The sequence below is a fragment of the Rhamphochromis sp. 'chilingali' genome, assembly GCF_963969265.1.
Source record: "Rhamphochromis sp. 'chilingali' genome assembly, chromosome: 2".
NCBI lineage: Eukaryota > Metazoa > Chordata > Actinopteri > Cichliformes > Cichlidae > Rhamphochromis > Rhamphochromis sp. 'chilingali'.
Window position 1 is genome coordinate 4,607,873 of NC_137930.1, and position 25,407 is coordinate 4,633,279.

At 40.3% G+C, this 25,407-nt stretch overlaps 1 protein-coding gene across 1 annotated transcript in view; it reads left to right on the forward strand.

Annotated features, from left to right (window-relative positions):
- znrf1 (zinc and ring finger 1) overlaps positions 1-25,407 on the forward strand; it is a 64,108-nt gene that overhangs the window by 30,334 nt on the left and 8,367 nt on the right. Inside the window, exon 2 of the mRNA XM_080864133.1 lies at positions 16,570-16,665. Coding sequence (XP_080720259.1) covers positions 16,570-16,665 — 96 coding nt within the window. The remainder of the gene's footprint in view (positions 1-16,569; positions 16,666-25,407) is intronic.

Genomic DNA, 25,407 nt, shown 5'->3' on the forward strand with positions numbered 1-25,407 from the left:
CACAAAGCTTAAAGAAGTCTAGTTGCTTTCTGTCCAAGTTCCTTAGACTATCATGAACTTACAGAGACAGCACATTTTGTTTTAACAAAATCCTTTAATGCACATGTCCTGGGGAAGTAGAAGCATCTCAGAGTGAAGTACAAGATCTCACTGTCTTAGTCACGAATGTGAACAACACCAGCACAGACCTGACTGCTCTCACCAGCATCAAACATTTGAGTGCCCGCTACTGAAATGTGTAGCCAAGTTTCTGTTGAGCATAACAAATCTGCAAAGTACCTTGCATGAGGTCAGATTTCTATTACTTTGTTGTTTATTGATCTCAAATTTGTGAGTATCCTCAGTGGGTGCGGTGACCTTGTGTACTTTTCTCCTGACACCACCTCTCCCTCCCTCCCTATAACTTCTGCCAGCCTGTTGTCCTTTTACGTCTGGTAAATATCCTTATCTAAATATCCTGATGTCATCCACATGTTCGTAAGTTCAGCTGTGGGGGAAAACATGTCTTTCAGAACTAACATACAGTAAGACAAAAAAAGAACGAAAAACCCCGAATAAAGTCACCTGGACAGGTAAGCCATGCAAGTGTGCAAAGCACTTTGTGCAATTAGAAGTGAATAGGCACTATTGCTATTTTGTAATTTAAAACACAAATGATCAAGATAGTGAAAAAAGGATAAAACAGTTTTAAAGTTGACTTTTATTGGAATAATTAAATGACACATTATTACCTGCAAAGCTCTACTAATGAGACAGTTTGGGTCAGCCTGGCCTTGTGTGCAAAACTGAGGCCAAAAAGTGCCACAAGGCTTTGGCTTACACGTTCGGTATTGATTGTAGGGTACAGTAATTGAATGCAGCCTTACTGAGAGGTTTTATGAACTCAGAGCATCAATCACTATTACCATTCAGTAAACAGAGATTGTTAGAATCGCAGAGACTGTAGCACTAAACTGCAAGAGCATGGTTTCAAAAAGTGAATCCCCACTACCACCACAGTCTTACCTTCCAGCTTGCTACAAAATCAGCACACTGTTTCTGCACTGGCACTGAATGTTGGCTGCAGTGAGACACAGAGTCTTCCAGGATGAGTATAATTCCTAGAGCTGGTGCCATCCTTCAGCTCCTGGCTGTTATTGGAGGAACTCATATGACTCTCTTTGTCATGGAACCCTAACCCCGTGTTCTTGAGAGCAGTGAAAGTACTTAATTAGAAAAATAATAATATAGTTTTTGCTGTCAGTTAAGAGTGTTTTCTTCTGTCTCATTATTGCAAAAACTTGGGAAAAAAAATGTTCTGACAGCAGAGCGTTAGGGTCATCAACGATAATGACCGAGACATCAAAGAGGTTAACAAGTGAGTCAAATTCAAGTTCTGATGTGATGAAAACACAATAAAATCGATCCATCTATAATTGCCTGTGACACCAACCAAAGGAAGGACACCGAACCTTAGGTAATTAAATGTTATCAAGGATGAGCTGTGAGCAGTGAGCCTGAGATTAATGGAGTATGTCCAGACAAGGTGATTCAAGACCCTGTTAAGGCTCACCCAAATTTATAGGCCTTTGATTCAATTTTTAATCAATTATATGTGAGACATATATATTACAAACTGCATCTGCATCCCATTGAAACATCTGTAATATTATATCTGAAAGTCAGAATGAAGTTTCTTCATATTTGGTCAAAAAAGAAGGCAAACGCTGTGAACTGTAATGCACTCACATTTAAGTAGCGCTTTTTTTACTGTCTATTTAAAGTGCCTTAGATTACAAGTCACATTATACCCATACATTCATTAAGCACATTATTCCATGCAGATCGCACCTGTGGCCAATTTAGAGACTCTAATTAAGCTTACATGCACGTCTGTGGACCCAGAAACATACTGAGAACATGCAAACTCCACACATTTTGACGCCTTAATATTTTGTGACCACAAATGTCTCGAGAAAAATGATATTGTGAACCTTGGTCATTTCAGCTGTTATATTTATTTATTTATTTTGAATGGTTCCTTTTCTTTGTACATGATTCTTTCATTTTCTTAAGCTAGGCTTTCTCCTGCTCTCCTGCCTTAGCAGCGCAGGCTTCTCTCTTGCAGCACTGTCACCACTTTTGCTGCTTCACCTGGAGATAAATGTGTTTCCTTATATAGAAACTTGGGGGTGTGACAGCATTCAGATGGTATATTGCACAAGCCTGCTGGTTCAGAATAGTTTACCAACATACGCACAGTGATACAAGCAATATCGGCTGGAGCGCACATTTCATAAATCTGTAACAACTGTAAATTTTGCAAATGCACTTGTTTTTGTTGTGCAGGATAAGAACGTTCCACGCACATGTAAGTAAATGAGAAGCAATGTTCAGCTGGTTGTCAGCTGAACAGATGATGCTGGTGAGACTATCATCAATGAATTGTCCTTTTTCACTTCTTAGTCCTTTTTTAATTTGCTTCTTATATGATGTTGCTCACAAATAAAAGCCAGTGTTTGAAACAATTGCTTTTGTTTTTTCAATGGTCGTCTGCATTTTAACTGACTCAGCCTACTTCACACTTCTCATGCTGTCAAATTCTCGATTCAACTGGCTCTTAAGTACTTCCAGTATCTGTGCACATATCTGTGATTATTGGTAAGAATCTTATAGGGAAAAAATGTTCAGGACGTTCTTTAAAACTATCAAAATTACATATTATAGACATTAGCATGCAACCCAGACCTGAGAATCATCACACACAATAATGCAATCACCATTTTACACGGGTAGATTGGTGATTGCTGAGAGATGCACATAAAAAGTGAATTGCAATAATCAAGACGGGAGAAAATTAAAGTGTGTACAAAAAGTTTGAGATGATTGACTGACAGTAAACGTTTGACTTTTACAATATTTCTAAGATGAAGGAAACAAAACGAACCAGCAACTTGACAAAAACTAATTCAGGCTAAAAATGAGACCCGACATTTGAGTGAGACTTCTGATTCTGTTTTTTAACAAAGAATGTCGAAACTTAACATAAACACTGAAACTGGAGTGACGTCAGGTGCACAAAATAATTTGAATATCGACTTTTTTTCCCCATTATCTGGTTTGACAAAACCTAAAATCCAAGTCTGAATTTGCTACCCAAGACTTTCTGCTTTGGGCTCTGTGAGGGTCTCAGTGTCCTTTGACTTTTCAACACATAAAGTAGTGACGCCAACTTCAGTCACAGATATTATCAGGAAAGGAGGCAAAAAATAAACATGTCAAAACACAACACATTGCATGCATTGTGTGCTTTCAGGTTTCAGGACATCGTCTTGCCTTTCCATCACTGATCTGTGGCCAGTGTCGGTGGTAAACAGCCAAAAACAGACTGATTAGTTTTCTAATCTGTGCTTTACGAGCTACAGTTACAGTTGTGTAAAAACATGTTTATATATTGTCTTCATCACCATTTCGGTGTCTTTCTGACACATGCAATTTGCACTGTTTTCAGTTTACTGCACCACTCGTTTTAGTGGTATAACTGACTTACAGCTCAGCATGTTGCACATATAAAATGCATTAATTCAGCACAGATCCTGTAGAAAAGAAGGAGATAAATGTGATACTTTCAGACAGTTACACACTAAGCTTGGAGACATGACACAGGAAACACAGACCTTCGGCTCCACATACCTTGCAAAACATTTAATATTGCTGTCCATAAGTAACCTTGCTACTGTAACTGCTGTTTCCAAATCCACTTTGAGCCATTTGTTGCTGATGCAGTGTTTACTGTGGGGTTGCAAGGTTTTAACACTCTGCAACAAAGGCCAGCTGACTCTTGGACGTTTTTGTGACCTATAATGGGTTACTGAACATTGTGAAACAAGTAAGATACTCTGTGTGCACTCTCAGAATTGTCTTGAGCAGCAGGCGCTTCAGAAAGCCACATGCAGTGTGGCCAGTAAGAACCAACCAAAACTCATTTGTACCATCGGTTGTCGAATGTATGCATTTGTTCAAGTTTGGGTTATAGACAGTTTCTTTTTGAATGTATTTATTGCATTATTAGGTCTTCATCATTAATATTATTAGGACTAATTAAAAAGAGTATCTTATTTGTCATCTAATGTTAGTATTGTTCGCTAACAAGACACCAGCATCTTTTTCACTCAAGTGTTTTCAGCAGTCATATCACACATTAACCCTGACCCTAACTCTAGTCAGTCACAATATATAAATGTTTCATTTTTTGTTAATCTGCCAGCTACTAAGGCAGACTATGTGTGATGTTTGATTTTGAGAATGTGATCATTTCATGGGTTCACATGTCAAAACTGCTTTAGAGAACACAAGCATGAGACCCGAACCTTTTAATACGTATTCAGCCGTTCTCATTCAGCTCAGGCTGAAAGTAGCAGCCCACGCAAACATGTCATACATGTCAGTGTGTTGTTCGTGGCTTCCTGCTGACAGAGTTCAGCGTCAGTGTCTGTCTTGATGTCTTTATCAGTGGCCGGTGGTTATTTGGGAGCTGCAGCAGGGTGTCAGGCGGGGCTTGGCCACCAAGGCTCGATGAAATATGCATTGGCCCGAGATTGAGTTGACTGACCTTGCTCGGTTGTGTGTGTTGTCTGTGCTGGGGTTTGACAAGAATAAGTCTTTAATAGCACTCGGGCTCAGAGGGTGTGACTGCTCTATCTGTTCGGCCCCTTTCCTTGTTGTTACTGCATAGTCATGCAAGTTATGTGCCGGTGCTGTTTGTGTGTTTTTAGTCCATAAACAGGTGGACTGGAGAACAGATTGCCTGAAGGTTTGAATGGCAGCTTCAGTGCAGAGCGTCTCCATTTCTTATACCTGGATGGATTGTTTTGACAGAAGTCACGACCACGAAAAAACTGAAATGACTACAGTGCATGAAGAACTCAATTACAAAGCTCGGACCTGTAGGCCTTATTAACATCCCTCCCTGCAAAACTCGTTGACTTTGACCAAGAGGCTGTTGACCTGAGCCGTTAGTATCAATCATTTTCAAAGCGCGACACATACGAAGCTGTTTTGCATCACATTTTGTTTCATTTTGGGGAAAAAAGTATCCGTTATTAACATTTCCTTTTTGTGCTGACAGCCGACACCGGATTAGAGGTTCATACTTTGATTACAATTAAACATTGACAAGCATCTGACATTTTTAGATAATCTTGTCATGAATGTGCGATGATGTCATTGGTCAGAACTGGAAATGCAACCTGTGAGGAGTATTCATACAGCTGAGAATAATAATATTGATAAAGTTGCTGGTGTTATGATGTAATTGACCAATTTCAGAGCATAATCAGCTAATCTGAGACACATTGTGTTTTTTATGGAATATTTTTTAAAAACAACCATCCTTCAGTTTTAAAGAAGCACAAAGGCAGTAAGATGTTTTAGCAAGTGAACCTCTGTTTTGTAATTTCACTCGCTTCATGAGACGCAGTTACTGAGTGAAAATGTTTACCAGCTACATAGAATTCACTTCTGTGGTGCTGATTTAACTTATAATCTGATTTATAAGTCAAAGCTAATTGTGGTGGTGCCACAGGCTCATATACCGCAGCCTATGGCGCTAACGTCGTACATATAGAAGAGTAAGAGGAGAATGACTCAGAGTTGTTAGAGAAAAGCTTCAAAGTAGCACCAGGAGGCACTGGAGAAAAAGCTAACGGGCATATGGAACCGAACTTTTCTTTCAAAAAGAATACAGTTAAAAGCAACATTCACACTTTCTAGCTAAGCTGTCACCCAAGATAACGGCCCACGCTCTTTTAAGTATCAATCCTGTGAGCAGCACAAAGTTGATCGTTTAAGCAACTCTGTTACACTTCATTGGAAATCATAGGCACATTTAACATTTAGTTATTGGGCTGTTAGAGGAGCACTATCATTGTTGAGTGTGTGTTTATGTGTTTGAGCTGGCTAAGTTTGCTCAATACGGCCAGTTTCTCTTGTTCTCAGTCATGTCACAAATATGCTGCTGTATTGCACACAAGATCCATAGAGGCCGGGGTCTATCACACCAGGCAAGACCCCAGGTGCAGGCTGTGTAAAGATGCCCCTGAGACAATCCAGCATAACAGCAGGGTGCAAGATGCTAGCAGGCAAGGCATACATGGAACGCCATAACCAAGTGGCCGGCATAGTGTACAGGAACATCTGTGCAGAGTATGGCCTGGAAGTCCTGAGGTCAAATGGGAGATGGAGAATTGCCGAGCTAAGATCCTGTGGGACTTCCAGATACAGATGGACACAATTGTGATGGCTAACCGACCGGACACAGTGGCGTTAGAAAAACAGAGGAAGACGGCCATAGTGATAGATGTAGCGGTTCCGAATGACAGCAACATCAGGAAGAAGGAACATGAGAAGCTTAACAAAATCCAAGGGCTCAGAGAAGAGCTCGAGAAGATCTTGAGGGTGAAGGTAACAGTGGTCCCAGTGATAATCGGAGAACTAGGTGCGGTAACTCCCAAGCAAGGCGAATGGCTGTCCAGAAGTGTGTGGCATAGAAAGAACTTAAGCTCAACTTAAGACAAACCAGGTCAGAGCTGTATTTTCAGGCACTAACTGCCTCCAAGTGTTGAAAGCTTCAGATAAATTCTGCAGAGCACAATTACAAAAAGTACCTTTAATGAAACTATTTGCTATCAGAAATTTTTATTTACACTACTTTATAAAAGTGTTAATAAGGCTGCCCCCTACATAAGAAACAATAAAATGCTGTACTTGGGTTTGAGTGGTGTGGTGGTTAACACCTTTGCTTTACTACAAGAAGGTTGTCGGTTGATACTTCCCGATCAGCTGAAGCCTTATTGTGCCACTTGTGTTCTCAGACAGTTTTAAAAGATTGTCTCGCATCATTAACTCGTGTTTGAAAAGAGGTGGTTGGTATGAACACAGAGAGGAAAGAGTTCTTTCTAAACTCCAGCCCAAACCAGTTTAGTTTAATGCTTAGCTATGAAGCGCTGAAAATCTGCACGTTCTTGTTCATCTATTCTTTGTCGCAGAGAATATGTGAAGAGTTAGCGTCACAATGACAGGATGGATGCAAGTCAGTTGAGGCTCCAAGAACCATCAACTTGTTTGCATTAATCCTGTATTATATCATAATTAGTAAAGAGCAATATATTTATGTCGAAAACAACATTAACGATTATTTTAGTCAACATTTCCTGCTGTGAAGTGTAATAATAATAATAATAACAAAGGTTATTAAAGGTCAGTCATTCAATCAGTCAGTTTATTAGTATTCAGCACCAATCAGCATGATTTTGCTGCGAGTGACTGATGTCATTAAGAGGATGAATGACTGTTAATTACAAGTGGATGTGTTTTAATTGCTTTAGCCGTAATCGGATGTTTCTGTTGTGATTACAAATTGATTTTCAGTGGATATACAGGAATTGATTTTCTCATCCCTTTTGTGATTGTTGAATGGAGCAGATTTCGCCCTTTTGATAGTTTGTTTCTACTTGAGGCAGGAGTGGCAGTACCCATCTGATAGAGAAGATTTTAAGGACCCATCTGCTGTTGGAAAAATCCAAGAGCAAAGATATCTGACAATGTTCTGCCAAATTAATGTGGGGTTTTTTTCTGCTTCAAGAACTGAGCTCATCTCCTACAGCGGCTGAAGACTCTTGGATACTGTGTTGTGCTAAGAAAGAGAGCGCAGAGAGAGATGTAATGAAATTAAAATGCAGGCACTGAAATTGATTTTGGCCCAAACTAAATAATCATCTGTTGGTGAGGACATTAACTCAGCTTCCGGGTGGTATTCCAGTGCACCCGTCACACTTCATGCATATTACATTCGCTTTGTCACAGTTTATAAACCGTCATCTGGTGTTTTAATGTGACCAATCAGGCGAGGCTGCCTATCATGTGGTGGTCCTCCTGACACAAATCGTGATTTAGTAAGACGCCAGCAATGAGCCAGCTGCAGGGAAATCCCGACTGGAAGCTTAACAACAGATTTTGCATTAGGGTCCTTATCCAGCTTTGATTTCCACCGTTCACTGAATGCTAATTATTGTATCACAGCGTCGCGCTGCTCTTCTCTGCAACTTTGACACACAGATGTTTTTCATCACTAAAACATCAGAGAGGACTGACTGAGAAAACAGGATAACTCAGCATTCAGTTTAATTCAAGTGTTGGCTCTGAATGTAAAAAATGGTAATACATGCAGCACCTGCAGCCAGACAGAAAACACAAACACCGAGCAACAAGGTGAGATTTTCTGCACTTTAAAAAGAATCATTATTTTAATTTTCCATCTAAAAGTAGCAGCGCCAAAGGGGAGAATGTTCTTTACCAGTTATTAGTTCTTACCTTATAAAGATTTCAGTTTCATTTAAACTGGTGCGGTCTTCTGCTGCTGTACCACGTCTACTTCAAGGTTTGGCGCATTAAGCATTCATGCTGTTCTGCATACCTTCTAAGATAGGATAGATCAAGAGATAATTTATTGATCCCACAAGGGAAATTGTTGTAACAAGTGGTTATTTAAGTTACTACTAGGTTAAAGCAGTCTGGTAATTCCCTTCTGACCTCTGACATCAACAAGGCATTTTCTCCTTGAGAAATACTGCTCACTGGATATTTTTTGTTTTTCCAGTCTGTTCTCTGTAAACCCCAGAGATGCTTGTGCAGGAAAATCCCCAAAAGATAAGTAGTGTCTGAAATTTGCGTATGAAAACAAAGGCACTGCGCATGCGCGTTTTACCCATATTCTATCGAGATATTTCATTTTCTTATCGTTGCCCAACATTATACCGCTATTACCGTGAACGGCATGATATGGCCCAGCCCTACCAACAACCATGCCGTGTTTAAAGTCACCCTAATCGTCTGTTTGAACTTCAGCTGTTCAAAATGCACCGAATTGGTGGTTCTTGCTCTTGGTTCAAAATGAGTGGACGAGACAAGAAAAGAAATCAAAGGGACAGGCTTTGGAGCCGTACGGGACGCACAGCCTGACAATACACAGCAGCTTACATCCACTTTGCCTTTAAAGCTGGTGTGAAGGGAGGTTGAAGAAAGCGCTGAGCGGGTGCACCAAATAAATAAGGATCAATCAGGTCTCTTAGAACCCTAGAGTAAAAATATGGAGCTGGAGATGAGCACAATAGATTCTCTTTAAAGTCTTTTAATACAATCACCTCGTCCTGTATCCTAATTGAGATATACCAACAGAAATCCAGCCCAATTGTTTCTGAATGTAAGTTCATCCCAAATCAAACTGATATAAGAAATCCTTTGCAGTGAAAGATTACAGCTAAGCCAAGGGTGAAATCAGTCTTTGTTGCTTTCTAACAAACATCATCTAATGAACAATGGCTGCCGTATGTAATATGTTAGTAAGAAAAGAATTACTCAGTGAAGCTGGATATGAGCAAAGATTTGTATAAAGAGCCATTGCTGCTGAATGTTTATATGTAGCTCTATATTACTTTGAGTAATGCAAGGCAAACACATTTCACTTCTATTATTGTCAAGAGAACAACAGATACCTCTAAAACTAGACACCTCACACTAGAATAATCTAGATCAGGGATGTGAAGCTCATTTTACGTTGTGGGTCACATACAACCCACTTTGATCTTAAGTGGGCTGGACCAGAGAAACTACAGGATAAACATGTAAAGATAGATAGAAGGTTCTAGTAGTTCATTTAAGTCAGTCATTGTTAAGTCAGCGTATAATTTAGTTGTAAAAAAACTAGTGCTGTCAGTGTTAATCTCGTTAAAATGACATAACCGCATTAATGTGGCAAATCTCTGTTAGCGAGGGATTGCCCCGTGCATGGGGCTGCACGGTGTCAACGCGTTGCCGCGGTTAGCTCATTAATACGTTAGCACCGTGCAGCCCCACGCACAGGGTGATCTGCGTTTACTCGCTAATGGGGACTGCCGCGTTAATGCGGTTAACGAGATTAACACTGACAGGACAAAAACCCAGATGATTTCCCCCCGAAACAGATAATTTTCAATAGCAGATGGTGTAAAAACGGGAACCTTTCTCTCATTTGATTGTTTATTTCTGGCTTCATTACTTTGGTGTTTTATGAATGGCAGTTGGTGAAGGTGGGGGTGGGGGGGTTTATTAATAGAAAAAGGTGTAAAACTACAGAAAATACAGTTAAAAGTTGATTATCTGTGCACTTGTTCACATTTTCTAAAGCTGTTCAGTGGGCCAGATGGGAGTCTTTGCTGGGTCAATTCTAGCCCCTGGGCCTTATGTTTAACACGCCTGATCTACAGGTTTAAACATTATTGGCTATTACTGGCCAGATGAATATTAAATCAATGTTGCTATGTGGTGAACTGTCCACCCTCCACAGAAAACTGTCTGGACTTTTTTAAGTTTCTTGAAGACGTTTCATCCGAGAAGCTTCTTCAGTTCTAAGAGCAAATAGTGGAGAGTCCCAGATTTTAAGCCCTATGGGAGTGTCCCCAAGAGGGTCATGGACCCCTTTTTGATCACCTTGGCTCATGTGATTGCTCTTAGAACTGAAGAAGCTTCTCGGATGAGAGGTGAAACGTCTTCAAGGAAACTTAAAGAAGTCCAGACGCTTTTCTCTTTCTTTCTTCACAGACATGTCGTTCTCAGCAGCACTGAGAAATTTCTCCTCTTTGTCATTTGGTACCAACCGTCCCACAGCTCGCGACCATAAAAGCGCTGTGTGGCATTTATCGCCACACCACCTGTGGTCCTAAGATGACACTGAAGGAAAATATTAGAGAAATGTGCCCGTTTGACACGAACCAACTCCTGTACAGTAGGACTGCAAAACAGGCCTGCGCACACTCACAGCACACATCTGTGTCCATGCTCTCACATAGGCACCAGTATAATTAATTTATGATCCGGCCCTGTGATTTATTTTCGTCCCTATCTGACCTTATGCGCTCCTTGAATACGAAATGTCCGCGAGGATTCGCGGTGCTTGGCTGAGTTGAAAGCGAACGCACACACAAGCTGCGCAGCTAGAGTCCTGCTGGACCACGTATCACAATCCTTCATTTCTCCTCGAAACGCTTCAGCTCTCTCACCTTCTTCCTGCACCTCTTTTTCGCTCATTTCTTCCATCTCCCACTCTCTGCTCATCCCTATGGAGCGTCTGAAAATAGCAGCTAAGGGAAATGTGGGTCAGCTGCCATGTAGTGTGTGTAGTGAACGTTTCTCTGTGTGTTTTCTACCTGCACCTCCTTAGCGTTTTTCACATTTCACAGAAATGAGCACCACGTATGTATGCTGCAGTTCTGCAGTGTTATTTTTGTTTTTTACTTTATTTTCCACTTGTAAGCCTGTGAATGTCTTAGAACTGTATGTGTCATCACTCCAGCAAAAACACAGGAGAAGCTCAAACCTTTGTTTAGCTTTAAGTCCTCTTCACACTGAAGGTCCCTTTACCTCAGCCAGGTACAGGGACCTGTCATTAATTTCCATTTTTGTCAGCTACCAATTTTCTATCATGGTAGCTGCCGTTTGTGGACTGAGGCTGCCTCGTATTGCTACAATTTAAATGGAGCATTTATTATGCCTTATTTCTGTTTCATCAAATTTGGTAGAGTTGCATCTAACCATCTTTAGAATGAGCTCCGTATCACCAGTGCTTGTTTAACGACTGTTATTTAGTGGCGATTTTATGGGGGAAATGCTTTTCTCATCCAGTCATCAGAACAAAACTGAGAGGATGTTTTGCTGCGTGGGTATAAAAAGTTCAGCATATGTCAAATGAATATCGTACGGTAAAATCCAGAGGTGTGGACTCGAGTCACATGACTTGGACTCGAGTCAGACTCGAGTCATTAATTTTATGACTTTAGACTTGACTTGAAAAAATGTTCTAAGACTTGTGACTTGACTTGGACTTTTACACCAATGACTTGGGACTTGAATTGGACTTGAACCGGTTTACTTGAAAAGACTTGATATTTTACCCCAAATATAAAATTTAACATGCATATTATATAGAGATTGAAAATGTGACGTCATTCACGGGTAGAACCGCAAAGGATTCTGGGAACTCGTGGCAAGCGGTACTAGCGCACGCAGGCTTTCAATTAAAATCAGTCACACAGCGATAAAAAGAAACACAAAAATGTCAAGAAGCTGTTGTATTATTAACTGCAATAGCCGGTCGCATGACAGCCACGGGAAGCCGACGGGTAAAGAGATCGGTTGTTATCGGATTACGTCGTTGAAGAGAAATTGTTCAGCCATGTTTCCGAAGTAACAAAGACGGCCTGGATTGCAGCCATTCAAAGATCAAATATAACGTCCCAGAACACTCCAGCTCACAGGTTAGTCTGCTCCAAGCATTTACACGAAGGTCAGTCTGCTGTTGTAGTTAATACGTCATTTTCATAACATAATTGGTGATATAGGTTACAAGCAAGTCTGGCGCTGAACAGAAATTGTCGCGCTATGCTCCTTTATTTATTGTGTTTATTGTGCATAAATAGTGAATTGTCCTGACACAATATTGCGTTTCGCTTCTGTTATTATGGTACATTGACAAAAACATATACTTTTATTCACAGGATAAAACAGGTTTTTTGTATCACTAATTGCCCAGTACGATTACAGCATACAGTATTGTTGTCACTGCTACATTTCTGTGATGCTACCAGAAATTATTTCCACTGCTAATTAATTACCGTTGAGCTCAAAGGTCCTATTAATAAACGGTTAACGAATGTGTATTTATGACGACAATTTGTGAGACTGGTAAACTTATGATACGTACGATGGTCTTTACTTTCTACACAGTGCATTTCAAGGTCCTGTACCCATCCGTCGGTAAACTGTACCTGGGCTTGTTGCAGTGACCTGAAGTTACTAAACTTCATGAGTGTATGCACTCACTCCAAGAAGCGTATAATTATAAATATGCATATAAATATGCTACGATGAGATAGCTGACTTCATCTAACTAGCAAATGTTGTCCAGGCTACGTTGGTGATACAGTTTTTTTTAATGTGTATGATATTTTTGTCATGCGATTTTAAAGCTGGTCCTACAACCGCATCCAAGAATAACATGCAGCTTATCTCAGAACTGTCGGTGAAAATTATTCTTGGAGCTAGGTTTAATTGAGCTGCATTTTAAAGAGGTGCAATTTCACAATTTGTGTATATTTTCTACGTTCACTTTTGTCATGTGTTGAGAAAAACACAGATTTAAAATTACATGGTCTAATATTTACATTTAGCATAACTGCAACATTATTTTTTCGTTGTTTTTTTTTTTTTAATGACTCGAAAGGACTTGAAATTCAAAGTTTCAGACTTGTGACTTGACTCGGACTTTTACACCAGTGACTTGAGACTCGACTCTGACTTGCCTGACATTACTTGAGACTTGACTTGAGACTTGAGGATAAAGACTTGAGACTTACTTGAGACTTGCAAAACAATGACTTGGTCCCACCTCTGGTAAAATCTGATATTGTGGCAGAGAGTGAAATTATGTTTGACAAATATGTTAATAATATCAACAATCTGACATTCACCTACAGAATGATCCACCATTTGGTGAAAGTGGGGAAGAAGAGCAAACTTAACTAGGGCGAGAGGAAAGAGTAACACACACAAAGTACAAGAACTACAGGAAAGAATGGGTCAAAATGAATGACATGCAGCAGTGGCATATGAATACATGATGACTGAAAAGAGGGGAGGGAAGAAGAAATGCCCATGTCATCACAGGAAGTCCCCAACATCATGAGCCTATAGCAACGTAACTAAGGTAAGGTCACCTGAGTTTAAAGTAGAGATGGTGTCTGCCTCCTGAAGAGTCTGATAGTTGAAGTCTCTGCCACATATTCGAGTTTTAGAAAGTTTAGGAAGCACACGTTACCCTGTACACTTAAAGCAATGAACTCTTTTGGGATAACCTCATAGTGTTAAATAATATATATTAATATATGATCAAGCCTGATCATACAAGACATTAACAGGGAACTGGTGAGGGAAAAATACAACCTCTGTTAATACTCTTCTTGCAGAATTTGTACCAACTGAAAGCTCTTCTCCTCACAACTTTAACTTAAAAATTAATTTGGTCACAGTTATGTTATATGCACAGGACGCTGCCATGTTGCAGTTTAGTTGTAGGTGGGCTATTTTTTTTAACTAGAGTCGTCACATGTCCAGTGTTATTTGTAGCTTGCAGTTCCTCCTGCTAGACGGAGAAGCTCCTACTTTTAAAATAACACCCCATTAGTAATGTCTACGAGCTGTTATCGTTATCTATAACTGACAATTTGGTGTTAAGTATCATTTAGGAAGAGTAGAATAGAATAGAATATCCCTTTATTGTCATTGTACGTGTATAATGACACTGTGAGTGGTCCACACCAACTGTGCAGGAATAAAATATAAATAGTAAGACAGTGAATATTGTAAAGGTTTTAAAACGACACAAGCAAGACGTTTTACTGCCTAAAGCTAACCAAATGACATAAATGAAAATAAATGGTTACTGAAAGCTACAAAAGGGCCTCAGATCAGAGCTGAACTAAACCCTCTTGGCTGAAAATGAGATTATTAGTTTCTTATTTGGAAGACTTTCAAACTTGTTGGCACCACAGGCACATCAGTGACCACCTGTCATAAATGTTTGACCTCTTATCAGAATATAGTGGTTGGGGATTTGGAGCGGGGACATCGTCCTGACACACCCAGCAGCGAGTTGGGAGTTATTTGCTTGCGCCTTGTCCCATCTCGTCAAGCAGATCCCAGAGCTTGCCTTCTCCACCTGGGTGGTGTCTGGCTCCCTGTAGCACCAGTTCCTGGAGATGATGAGTTTGCAGAAAAGCCTCCACTCCCACTCAGCGTCCCAACTTCTGTCCAAGACACGCTGCTTATCTTGACTGTGCGCTGCAGCAGTCTTGCAGAACTGCTGCGGCTCACATACCTGTGGACATTGTGGAGCTGATACTATTCCAAACTTTATTCCAAACTCCTTTCTCTGTAACATTTAACGAAACTGATTTTTTTCACAGCAGCAGTCCTGGCCACAGCAAGTTTATCTCACTTTACCTCATGCAGCCTGACCTTATTGAGAAACGTTGGAAGTTGTTGGTCTAAAACTAGCAAAAGACAAGAAAGGAAAGAGGAATTAGGAAAAGAAAAAGACAGAACATTACAAATTAAGAGGTCTAATACTTCCAGGATTAGTTAGCAACAGCGAAACGCTATGCACCTAAAACTTTTCCACAGAAAGTCTCTGAAAAGAAGAAGGGGAAAAATGCTCAGCAAGAATCAGTGTAATTGTTTATATATATGCAAATCTCATTAAACCACCAAACAACTGTAGCGTTACCTATCATATAATCAATTTTTAATAAACGGAAACCAAAAGGCAGTGAAACTGGTGGATTTTTCAAAGAATTTACACATTGAAATGAGCAGTTTTGTATTTTGTAAATGTTTTTTTTTAGCAGTTTGTTGGTACCAGTCTTGATTTGAGCAAAGGTACAGTAGAGTGAGCTCAGTAAACTGAAGTAATCTGGATACAAAACCCACTGGCCTAAAACCTGCTGAAACATATCCCATTCTCAGCGATGCTGAACGTGAAGAGTCACTGCCGTTTTGATTGAAGCTTCCTTTTGTCACAGTCGCAGCTGTTTTCAGCTGTGTGGCCCAGTGTTGACCTAATTATCTGGTATGTGTTATACTAATATAGTCAACCCTGATGGCTCCAAAGAGCACAAACAGAGAGTACTGACACAGCTACAACTTTACAGAACTTGGCAAAACAAGCACAGATGAGTGTTTTTAAAGTGTGCATTGGGGTGAAAGGGAAGAACTGGATAGCACAATGATAACGGCCTGGGTTCATTCTAATCAGTCTTCCATATCACAAAGTTTTATTTTAGTCATTGTTTCTTTCCTTAACTGATAATAAAGCAGTGGCTAATGATTGAGCCTGTTTGTTTTTTTTAGAAAGGCAGACCTTCTACTCCATCTGAGACCAATTTTTCCCATTAGTAAGCTGGATATGCTAATGGCCACGCTAATAGAAGCCAATAAGTGGGTTATTATTTTTTATCCATTCTCTTATTTTGAAAGTTAACTCAAAAACACCTTCCTGTCTTTTGTTTTCTCTTCTGGTTGGCTCACTTGTGGCGGTCCTTGATATCGTTGATCTCATTCAGCCCAAGATGGCGGCCATCCTGGGCTTCAGCTGGGGTCCGTAGTCCTTCCTACGGTGCGAGTTAGAAATGTGCTCTAACTCGAACATGCAGCAGGTGGAAAACCGGATCATGCGCTGTTATGATAAGTTCACCAAAGCTGCAGAGCAGAACAAAGAACCTTGCCAGCTGTATTCAAAGACTGTTTGGGTCTATTTGGGTATTTTAACATCAGAACGGCCGGGATTTCCTATTATCACATTCTTTTACATTACAAAATGACATTTTACATTTCGTTCCTTTGGGTGAAATGCACTCACAATGAAGCCGATGCTTGTTTATTTCACAGTCATGTGTGTGTATATATGTTTGCACTGATCTTTTACTTTGCTCCTCTTCTTCCTAGGATTCAAGTGTCCTGTCTGCTCCAAGTCTGTGGCGTCCAATGAAATGGAGGTTCACTTTATCATGTGTCTAAGCAAGCCTCGCCTCTCTTACAATGGTAAGAAACACCTCCTTCTGTTCTTTTTATGATCGATCTGGTAGAAATCAGGCTCGCTGTGCCAGGGAACAATGAGCTTGAAGGCCTTGAAGCTGCTGCGCTCATAAATATTCGTGACAAGGTGGGCGGGTCTAAAGACAGGAACATGTTATCGAGCTAGTCCTTCAAAAACATGATAAATATGAATGAGGGGCAATGAGGAAAATCATAAAAATTCATAACATGAATTTACACAACCCGACAGTTTCAGCCATCCACTTTGGAAAATACAAACACAGCTGAGGCTGCAAAGCCCACGACTGCTGCGCTCTGACATGTGACCTCTTCAGTTTCACAGCTCTTACTGGTTCTGTGTGATTCTGTTATGCCTGTTGGGGGTTTTTACTTTTTGCTGTCATTCTACTGGAGTACTAAACTGTACTTGCAAGATCCAAGACACGCTGCTTATCTTGACTGTGGGCTACAGCAGTCTTGCAGAACTGCTGCGGTTCACATAACCTGTGGACATCGCGGTGCTGATACTACCAACCCTGCCTCGGTACATTGAGTTTTTTCTTTTATAATAACAGCCTACATTGAGTCTCAGCTATAAGAGTACAGTGTGTATTTAGTCTTCACTTTTATAGGTTTAAGATGAGTTGGTATTAAGCTGCAACCTCCAGGGCTAACAAACCAAGCCATAAACTGCAGTTTCTGAATTCCAAAAGCAACTCAGTCACTACTGACTGCCATGATGACGTGTCCAACTTTACAGTAGGCTTAAATATGTTTACAAACTGCTGCACAAACCCATGCATTTGGATACTGGTTAGGTTGAAAATTAGGGGTGTTTCTGCTTTGAGCAGGGCGCCAACCTATGCTTGTTTTATGGTACTGCAGTTGTTTTTGTCTGGGTATGAATTTTATTACAAATAGAAAACCAACTTATCATGAGCAAGTTTGCATTGGTTGAAAAACCAATGTACTATTGCCGGGTGTAGGTTGAATGGTGACTGGTTGAGAAGTCGGCCAGAACAAGGAAGAGACCAACAGGGACAAGGAAAGTCAAAGATGATCAAAAGCAGCATGAAGAGGACTTAGCTTCACTTCAGCTCTTTGGATGTTCTAACGCCGTTCTTCTCTGTGGCTGAAGGATCAGTAGCAGCACAAGCAAGACTAGCTCACAGACCAGTTGCCCCTCAGCACAGTACACAGCTACAACTTCAACTTCATGTCTTCAAAGCTAAGCTCTGCACACGAGCAACGCAAAAGAATGAAAGGCCACAAATTATCAGCTTACTCTAAGTGCTGCAAACAGTGTAGGGATGTGGAGCCGGGCATGTCAGGGTCTTTTGTTTTACTTCATTGACCATGTGGGCAGTGCTGCCCTGTGTCACTCTGTTAGCTCATCCCTCCCTGTCTGCTGCCCGGCTGTTTTTCTCCCTGTTATCTAACCAACAGTTATAACTGATCATCTGGGACTTGTTATTGTGTTTCTAAGGGATTACACCTGCTGTTGGTTCAAGTACATCTTGAAATTGTTCAGCCTTTGTTGGATTGATCAACTGATCAATGAGTGATAATGAGCTAATCCCAGTGTGGGACTGCAGCTGGGGAAGGTATCATACAATGCAGTTCTCCAACTGCTGCAGGATCAGGTTGGAGTGGCTTTTAAGCTCTCAGCAGATAAATACACATTATCAGCTGCAGCCCTTGACCAGTCTGGGGCTGTGTAGAGAGCCCAAGGGGACGTGTTTGCTGGGTGGACTGTAGGTATGTGAGGGTGAATGGTTTGCCTCTTGTTCCGTGTCAGCTGGGCTCCAGCCCCCAAAGTAGGCAAAGAAAATGTATTGAGATGGTAAGAGCTGTGAATAACCTTCGAAAAGCAACTACGCATGCACGGATCCATCAGTTTTCTTCCACTTGTCAAATTCAAAGTCGGTAGTGGAGGTCGGCAGTCTGTCACGTAGCTACGGCATAGAAACATTCACAACTACAGCAAACTTGGAATGATCACCTAATCTAACAAACATGTATTTGTACTGTGGGAGGAAGCCAGACTATGAAGAGAGAAACCACACATGTAAACGTCCCAGCAAAAGATTCAGATCCTTCTTGCTGTGAAGCAGCAATTCAAACTGCTGCACGCCTGCACACAACTAAACTTTCAACATAAGACCCACTGGATTGTCCCAGTGAACTGATGGTGAAATCCTTTGTTTTCTTGAATAAACTCTGGAAAAATATATTTGTTCGGCTGTTAAAATATGTGGGTGGCCTTCTAAGTAAAGTCTATGTTTACCTCGAGGTGTGGGCCAGTGTTCTGACATCGCACACATTTAAATACAGCATCGTTGCATTGGGAAATGAATTCACTCATGGTTTTAGGTAAAATTTGAAAAATAAAGCACAGGTTTTATAACACTGAGCTCTTTGGTCCATTTTAGACTCAGTTATAAATAAATAAATAAATACTGAATTTTACCATTTTTAAAAAGCCAGATGATTCCTGACTTGGGGGAATATTGCTGTGATTCTGACATCATTCATGTTTACTGTTACTCGGTGTCCACAGTGCTGCTCTGGGCTATTTATGAATGACATAAAAAAGTACATAAAGCTGCTGCAGACACACGGTCTACCTTCCAGTCTCCTGTTATTTCCTCAAGCAGGCTTCTGTTTTAATTATGGCCTCGACTGCCGCTCCTGGTTGCTTGGAGACACGCGGTCATCATGTCTGTTTGTTGCCCCACAGCAGTAAGTTGATTGACACTTACTTGTTTGACTGTGTGTCTAAATGGGTGACCTTGTAAAAGTCTGCTCATACGTGGTGCTCATGTTTCTGAGCGTAACAATAACTAATTGAGTGAATTTGTTAGAGGCTGACAGAGACGGACACGAGAAGTCTTCAACCTGGTCATCGAGGCCGGTGCAGTAAAAAAACTACTGTAAGGCCTGCAGCTGAATTTGGATTGAGTGACAGAGACAGAGAGAGGAGAATTTTAACTGTCTTAAGGAAGATGGGATCCAGAATGATGGAGGACCCTGATGGCTGATAACGGACGAGAGGAAAGGGCAAAAGGAGAAACACTCCCATAATTCCTCCTTTTTCGGCACCTCCTGTCCTTCCTGTCACTCTTTATTTCCAACAAATTACTCTCTCGTTCTCCCTCTGTCCCTCTCTCATCTGTGAGTCTGTCTGTCTGTTCCTGCTGTGTAATCTCGCTGTAATTTCTTTTTTCCCTCTATCTTCTTCCGTGTCTGTTCTCTTGGGTTTTTGAGGCCCACAAAATGGGCTGTGCTTATCTTGTTTCCCAGCATGCTCAGGGGTGTATTGTCAATCACCTGGACCGACTGACTGCCGCACATCGGCACATCACACACATACACTCACACACACACACATCTACTGTTCAGGAGATTCATGAATGCACTGATAAACCTCTAAAGTTAAGCTGACTTTCAAAATGAAGTTTTTAATACCACATCATCTGCATACATTTGTAGTTTTGTAGCAGAATTGTTGGAAGTGCTTCTTCCTGTCAGGGTGTTGATAGGCATTACATACATTTCAAATTTGAAGCAGTACAACTGAGCAGACTTTATTCAGTTTCAGCGTAGAGTGCCTGTCTGCTGTGATGCACTGGATTCAAGGGCAAGGTTTCATAGCCTTTTGGTCGAACGCACAAGGTTATGGCACATATGGTCAAAGGACCACTTGCTTCACACCCAAATGAATAATTACACACTTTTGTCATGTAGAAACTTCACTAAGCAGGTTTAAATGCTTAGACCTGAACAAAATCACAAAATTCTTCTGGCTCATATCCTTTTGATACCCCTCTAACTTCCTAATAAAGATTTTATCGCTCTGTGAATGAGGGCTGTTATCATTCTGCATCTAACTGTGGCTGGCACATCAAGAGGCTGGACTCAAAGGACACCTTGTACATATCTCTGAGCTACTTGGAGTCATTGGTCAGCCCTGGCTTGTCATTTCATTCTGGAATTTAGACTTGTGACTAAATCCTTTCTGCTGAAGCAGGCTTTTTACCAGGCTCAACCTCACAACAAGAAGGTTCCTGGTTCAAAGATGTTTGTGGCCTTTCTGGGTGCTTCAATTTTCTCTGGGTACACCAGCTTCCTCGCTTCAATAACAGTAGAAAAACATATATAAAGTACATTACATTACAAATGTCATTATTCAAAGTGTACATGTGTTTATGAATCTGCTTGGCTATGTTACTACATGGTAACACTATCAAGAGTTAGAATTAGAAACATATGGCTTAGTTAGGTAGTAAATGTGCACATATTTATTCAAACTGTGTCGGATTATCAAAGACATCATTAAAACCTTCTGGTTCTGATGCCTCAACACTGCCATTTTGAACAGCCTCATATTTTAGCATTAGCCTAGCCAAACATTTAGCTTCATAGTGGCCTCTGTTGATAAACTGAGCCTCTCCCACCCAAAGCCTGTAATTTTGTACTTTCTTCTTGAAACATCACATTATTTCACAAATGACAGAGCATTTTTTTCATTTATAACTTCTGCAGTATCATAAAAGACAGGTCACTGTTGCAGGATTGTGGAGGAACTGTAAAATCTCACCCTACTTCATAAATCCATATCTTTGTTATCATATAGATTTAGTATGAGTAAGCTAATACTGGCAGTGAGTAATAACAGCATTCTAACAAAGCTTTTTAAGGGCCAACATAATGTAAGGGCGTCTTGTGGGATTAATTTGAAGTTTAAATCTCAGTACGTTGAAATAACGTCCTTTTTGTGTCTATGTGCTTACCCACCTGCCTGAGCAGTGCAGAAGCAGGTGAGGGTTGTAGGTAGCACGAGTCCACGTGAGCTGACCACCGGATCTTTTCTGGGTTTTGACTTTCGCATGATGTTATTTTAATGCCTTGCACTAAATATAGCTCGTTGCAACGAGGGTGAGAAGGGGCCTCGTAAAGACCTGGAATGTCAGGGGGAGGTAGCACGAAGACACAGACAGATAAGAAAAAGGTGAAGAGGGGGGTGCAAGGCATGCAGTTTGCCTCACGCGGATCAAGTCATTGGAGGATACACGAAGAGGTTAAAAAAAGAGAGTTTGGTGCTGTGATTCAGAAAGGCAAAGAGCACCTCATCTAAGTCATTATAGACGCCAAATATCTGTTTGCAAGTGTGCAAGTTAGGAGGGAAGCAGGCAGGTGAGGAGAGACTGAGTGATTGAGAGACTTGCAGCACTGACACATATCTCACATCACATTCTTCCATATTTGCATCACAGTCCAATGCTTTGGTGTAATTTGCACCGTAAAGTTTACTTTCATATCAGAAATACTTTGATTTTCGTTTCATTGTTACAGCTCTTTTTCAGTTGCATCTTATCTCATTATTATGAGAAGATGTCACGGTTGTTATCAGTCATTGCTATACTTGTGAGGTCAGGGCTGATGATGCTACCAGATTTAATATAATGGATTTGAGCTTTACTTTGTTATAATTTTTTTTTTTAATCTGATGACGGCCACCTGGTTCCTGAAGACTTGATTGCCTTTGATGGTGGCGACCGATGTCTTTTTGGTACCAGCCAACAACTGCAGATGTTGCTGTTTGGTTTTTACAGCACAGATGTAAATGTGCAGAAATAAATTCCTCAATGTAAACTGTGACGTCTGCACAACTTAAAATGACCTTGTGTACATTTTTCCTTTTGACAACAGATACAAACCTGACAAAATTAACAAAATCACTAGAATGTAACTTTATCTGAGAAACATCTATGTTAAACTAGGGACGGGTTGTACTTTCCTGTAATACCATTTTATACCACAAGTTGGTACAAGGAGTCAATGTCATTGTTTTTTTTGGCTACAATTAATGTCAAATGTTTTTTAGTTTTTTTTTTAAACCCACTGTTAAAATACTGCCCTCTGGTGGTAAAAGTTTACATTTTGTAGAGTGCATAAAACCAATTTCAACCTAAACTCCACTCTAAATGACAAACATTGATGTTTTACATTGTTTTTATGCAAGCATACATCAGCATCGTGTTTTTAGTACATCACATATTAGATTACATCAGCAGGCTGGTGTCTATAAGCTGTAACAATGTTAAGATATAATCATGCATTGTGTGATTTTTGCAAAACTTTATTTTGTCATGGTGACACCGGAGGGCGTTGTATTATAAAATAACAACTGTGTTGTACAGCTCTCTGCAGGCCCTTTCATTTGATATATTACTCAATATATTTCTTGAAAAAAGGTTTCAAGGTCAACCTTGACCTTGGGCACTAAAAAGAAAGGTCAAGGTCAAATTGTTAGTCAACCTAGTTACTCATGTCCCCAAAGGCCTAGTATATCGTTGTGAAGTTTGGAGACAATAAAAACATATTTGTAATCAAGTTTTAACAGATTTTTACATTTGGTGTGACCTTGATCCGATTTTCAACAACATTAACCTTCCTGCCTTCTTGGGACCTTTTTATGCCACTGCTATGTGTTAAATGGCTGCCATTTCCACTGTGTTCAGTGGAATATAACCAAACTTGCCACAGGATAGTTTTTACCTGTCAATGTTAATATTCCAGTGTGAATTCCTTAAATCAGCCTAAAATGGCTGAGCAGCAGAAATCCCCACACCCATCACCCTGGGGACCATTTTCTGCCCATTGACTTCCATTATAAACGCTATTTTTCAACCCCAAATTATCATCATATGATTTTATTTTTTCTTCTTTTCTTGGATGTCAATGAAGACTCAGGGCCTTGAAGTTTTAATTTTTAAATTGCAAAAAAAATGCAAAAACAATAATGGCAGGTCAAAATGTATGTTGGTGCCAATCTTTGGTCCATCTAAAGGCCTACTTATAATGACAATCACATATTACTTCAACTGGTTTTTTGTGGAAATATTTAGTTTCGTTTTTTGGTTTTTGGGGCTTATAACACAGGGCGCTCATGTAATAACACTGGGATTTGAAGGGTTAAAACAACGAAAATATAATTAAAACTTTACATGAATATTTCAGGGAGAAGTAGTTTTACAAGGTTGGCTAATTTAAAGTGGAATAAAATATGGATATATGGTCTTTTTATGGCGTGGCTGAGAATGGTCCCTAGGGTGATGGGTGTGAGTTTTTTAAAGGATGGCAGGAGGGTTAAATCAACTCGGATGGTTATTGGTATCTACCGTCATCGAGTGAAAATTGTACCAAAATGTTCCCTCCAAAATGTATACTTATTCAGAAACATTGTATTCAAACTGTTATAGCCTGTTACTGTAAAGTAACAGGCTATAACCTCCTGAGAGGTTATAGCCTGAGAGGTTATTACCTCCTCCCGAGAACCAGCCTATCTTTTAAATTATTTGAGCTACCCTGCTAAGTCCTGATGTACTAAAGAGAGGACATCCTGGGCTTTCCATTGATATCTTATGTGTTTGGGTGGCCTCTATTACGTCCAAAGAGGAAGGAAATCCCCAAAAAAGTTAAATGGGAAGATTCCTCGGTTCTCAGGAGGATTTATCAAAGTCTTTCTCCAAAAGTTGATTCTGTTCATCTGGACGTAGCGTTTTGTGGGAGAAACGTTTCGTCACTCATCCAAGTGACTTCTTCAGTCTCAGCTGACTGCAGGTTTCCCCAAATCTTATAAACAGGACATTTGCATAATGACTGAAACCAGCCCACTGGCCTGTAGGTGTGAATAGACTGTCCTGGCCTGACGACACTCTTTCAAGGATGAGGATGTACACATCCTGGACAGGGAAGAACGCCATTTCCCTTTTCACGCCATTTACGTGAAAAGGGAAAGACTATCTCTGAATCGAGGAGGGGGCCTAAGGGTACATCTTTCGCCATCTTACATGCTGTGATTGCAGCCATTCCCCAACTCTCTGTGAATGGTACTCATGGCCATTGATCAGTGGGTTTTGGTCAGTAGTTGTTGATCAATGGTCATGAGAATTTGCATAATTATGATTAAGGAACTGACCTCCCAGCCCATTGTTCCTTCAGTGGGCTGGTTTCAGCCATTATGCAAATGTACTGTTTATAAGATTTGGGGAAACCTGCAGTCAGCTGAGACTGAAGAAGTCACTTGGATGAGTGACGAAACGTTTCTCCCACAAAACGCTACATCCAGATGAACAGAATCAACTTTTTGGAGATTTACTTTCCTGGATGATTGAGATGCATCAAGACATTTATCAAAGTCATAACACACGATCGTTAATTATATCACTACATCACTATAGGTCGTTTGTACAAACAATGGCAACAAGTAATGTAGTTTTAAATAGCTCTGTATAGCATTATTATCACTTTGACCTTGAGATCAATCAGTTAACTTATATGACAAATTAGAGGTCAAATGTGACACAGTTTAAATCTTTATAAGGTACTTTCAATATGTTGACATAAGACAGCACACTTGTAAGAATCATGCAAGTTATAAGGCTTGTTGATTTTTGACCAATGTACCATAAAGTTTACCTTGCAGACCTTGGCGGATGCAAGTCAAATTTGAATGGATTGTTAACATGGTCCCACTCTACAGCCCTACAAAGTGTTATCAGAATTCATACAGACCTGCATGCAAACGCTATCAAAAACATAACCTCCTTAGCAGAGGTAATTATGAGCTCTCTATTCAGGAAGTTGTTTTCCTTTTGCCTAAACTCAGCTAAACCCTAACCCTGCTGTTGTTGCATCATAAAACTGAATTCCCTGCTCTAATCAAACAGTGTCATCTCTGGT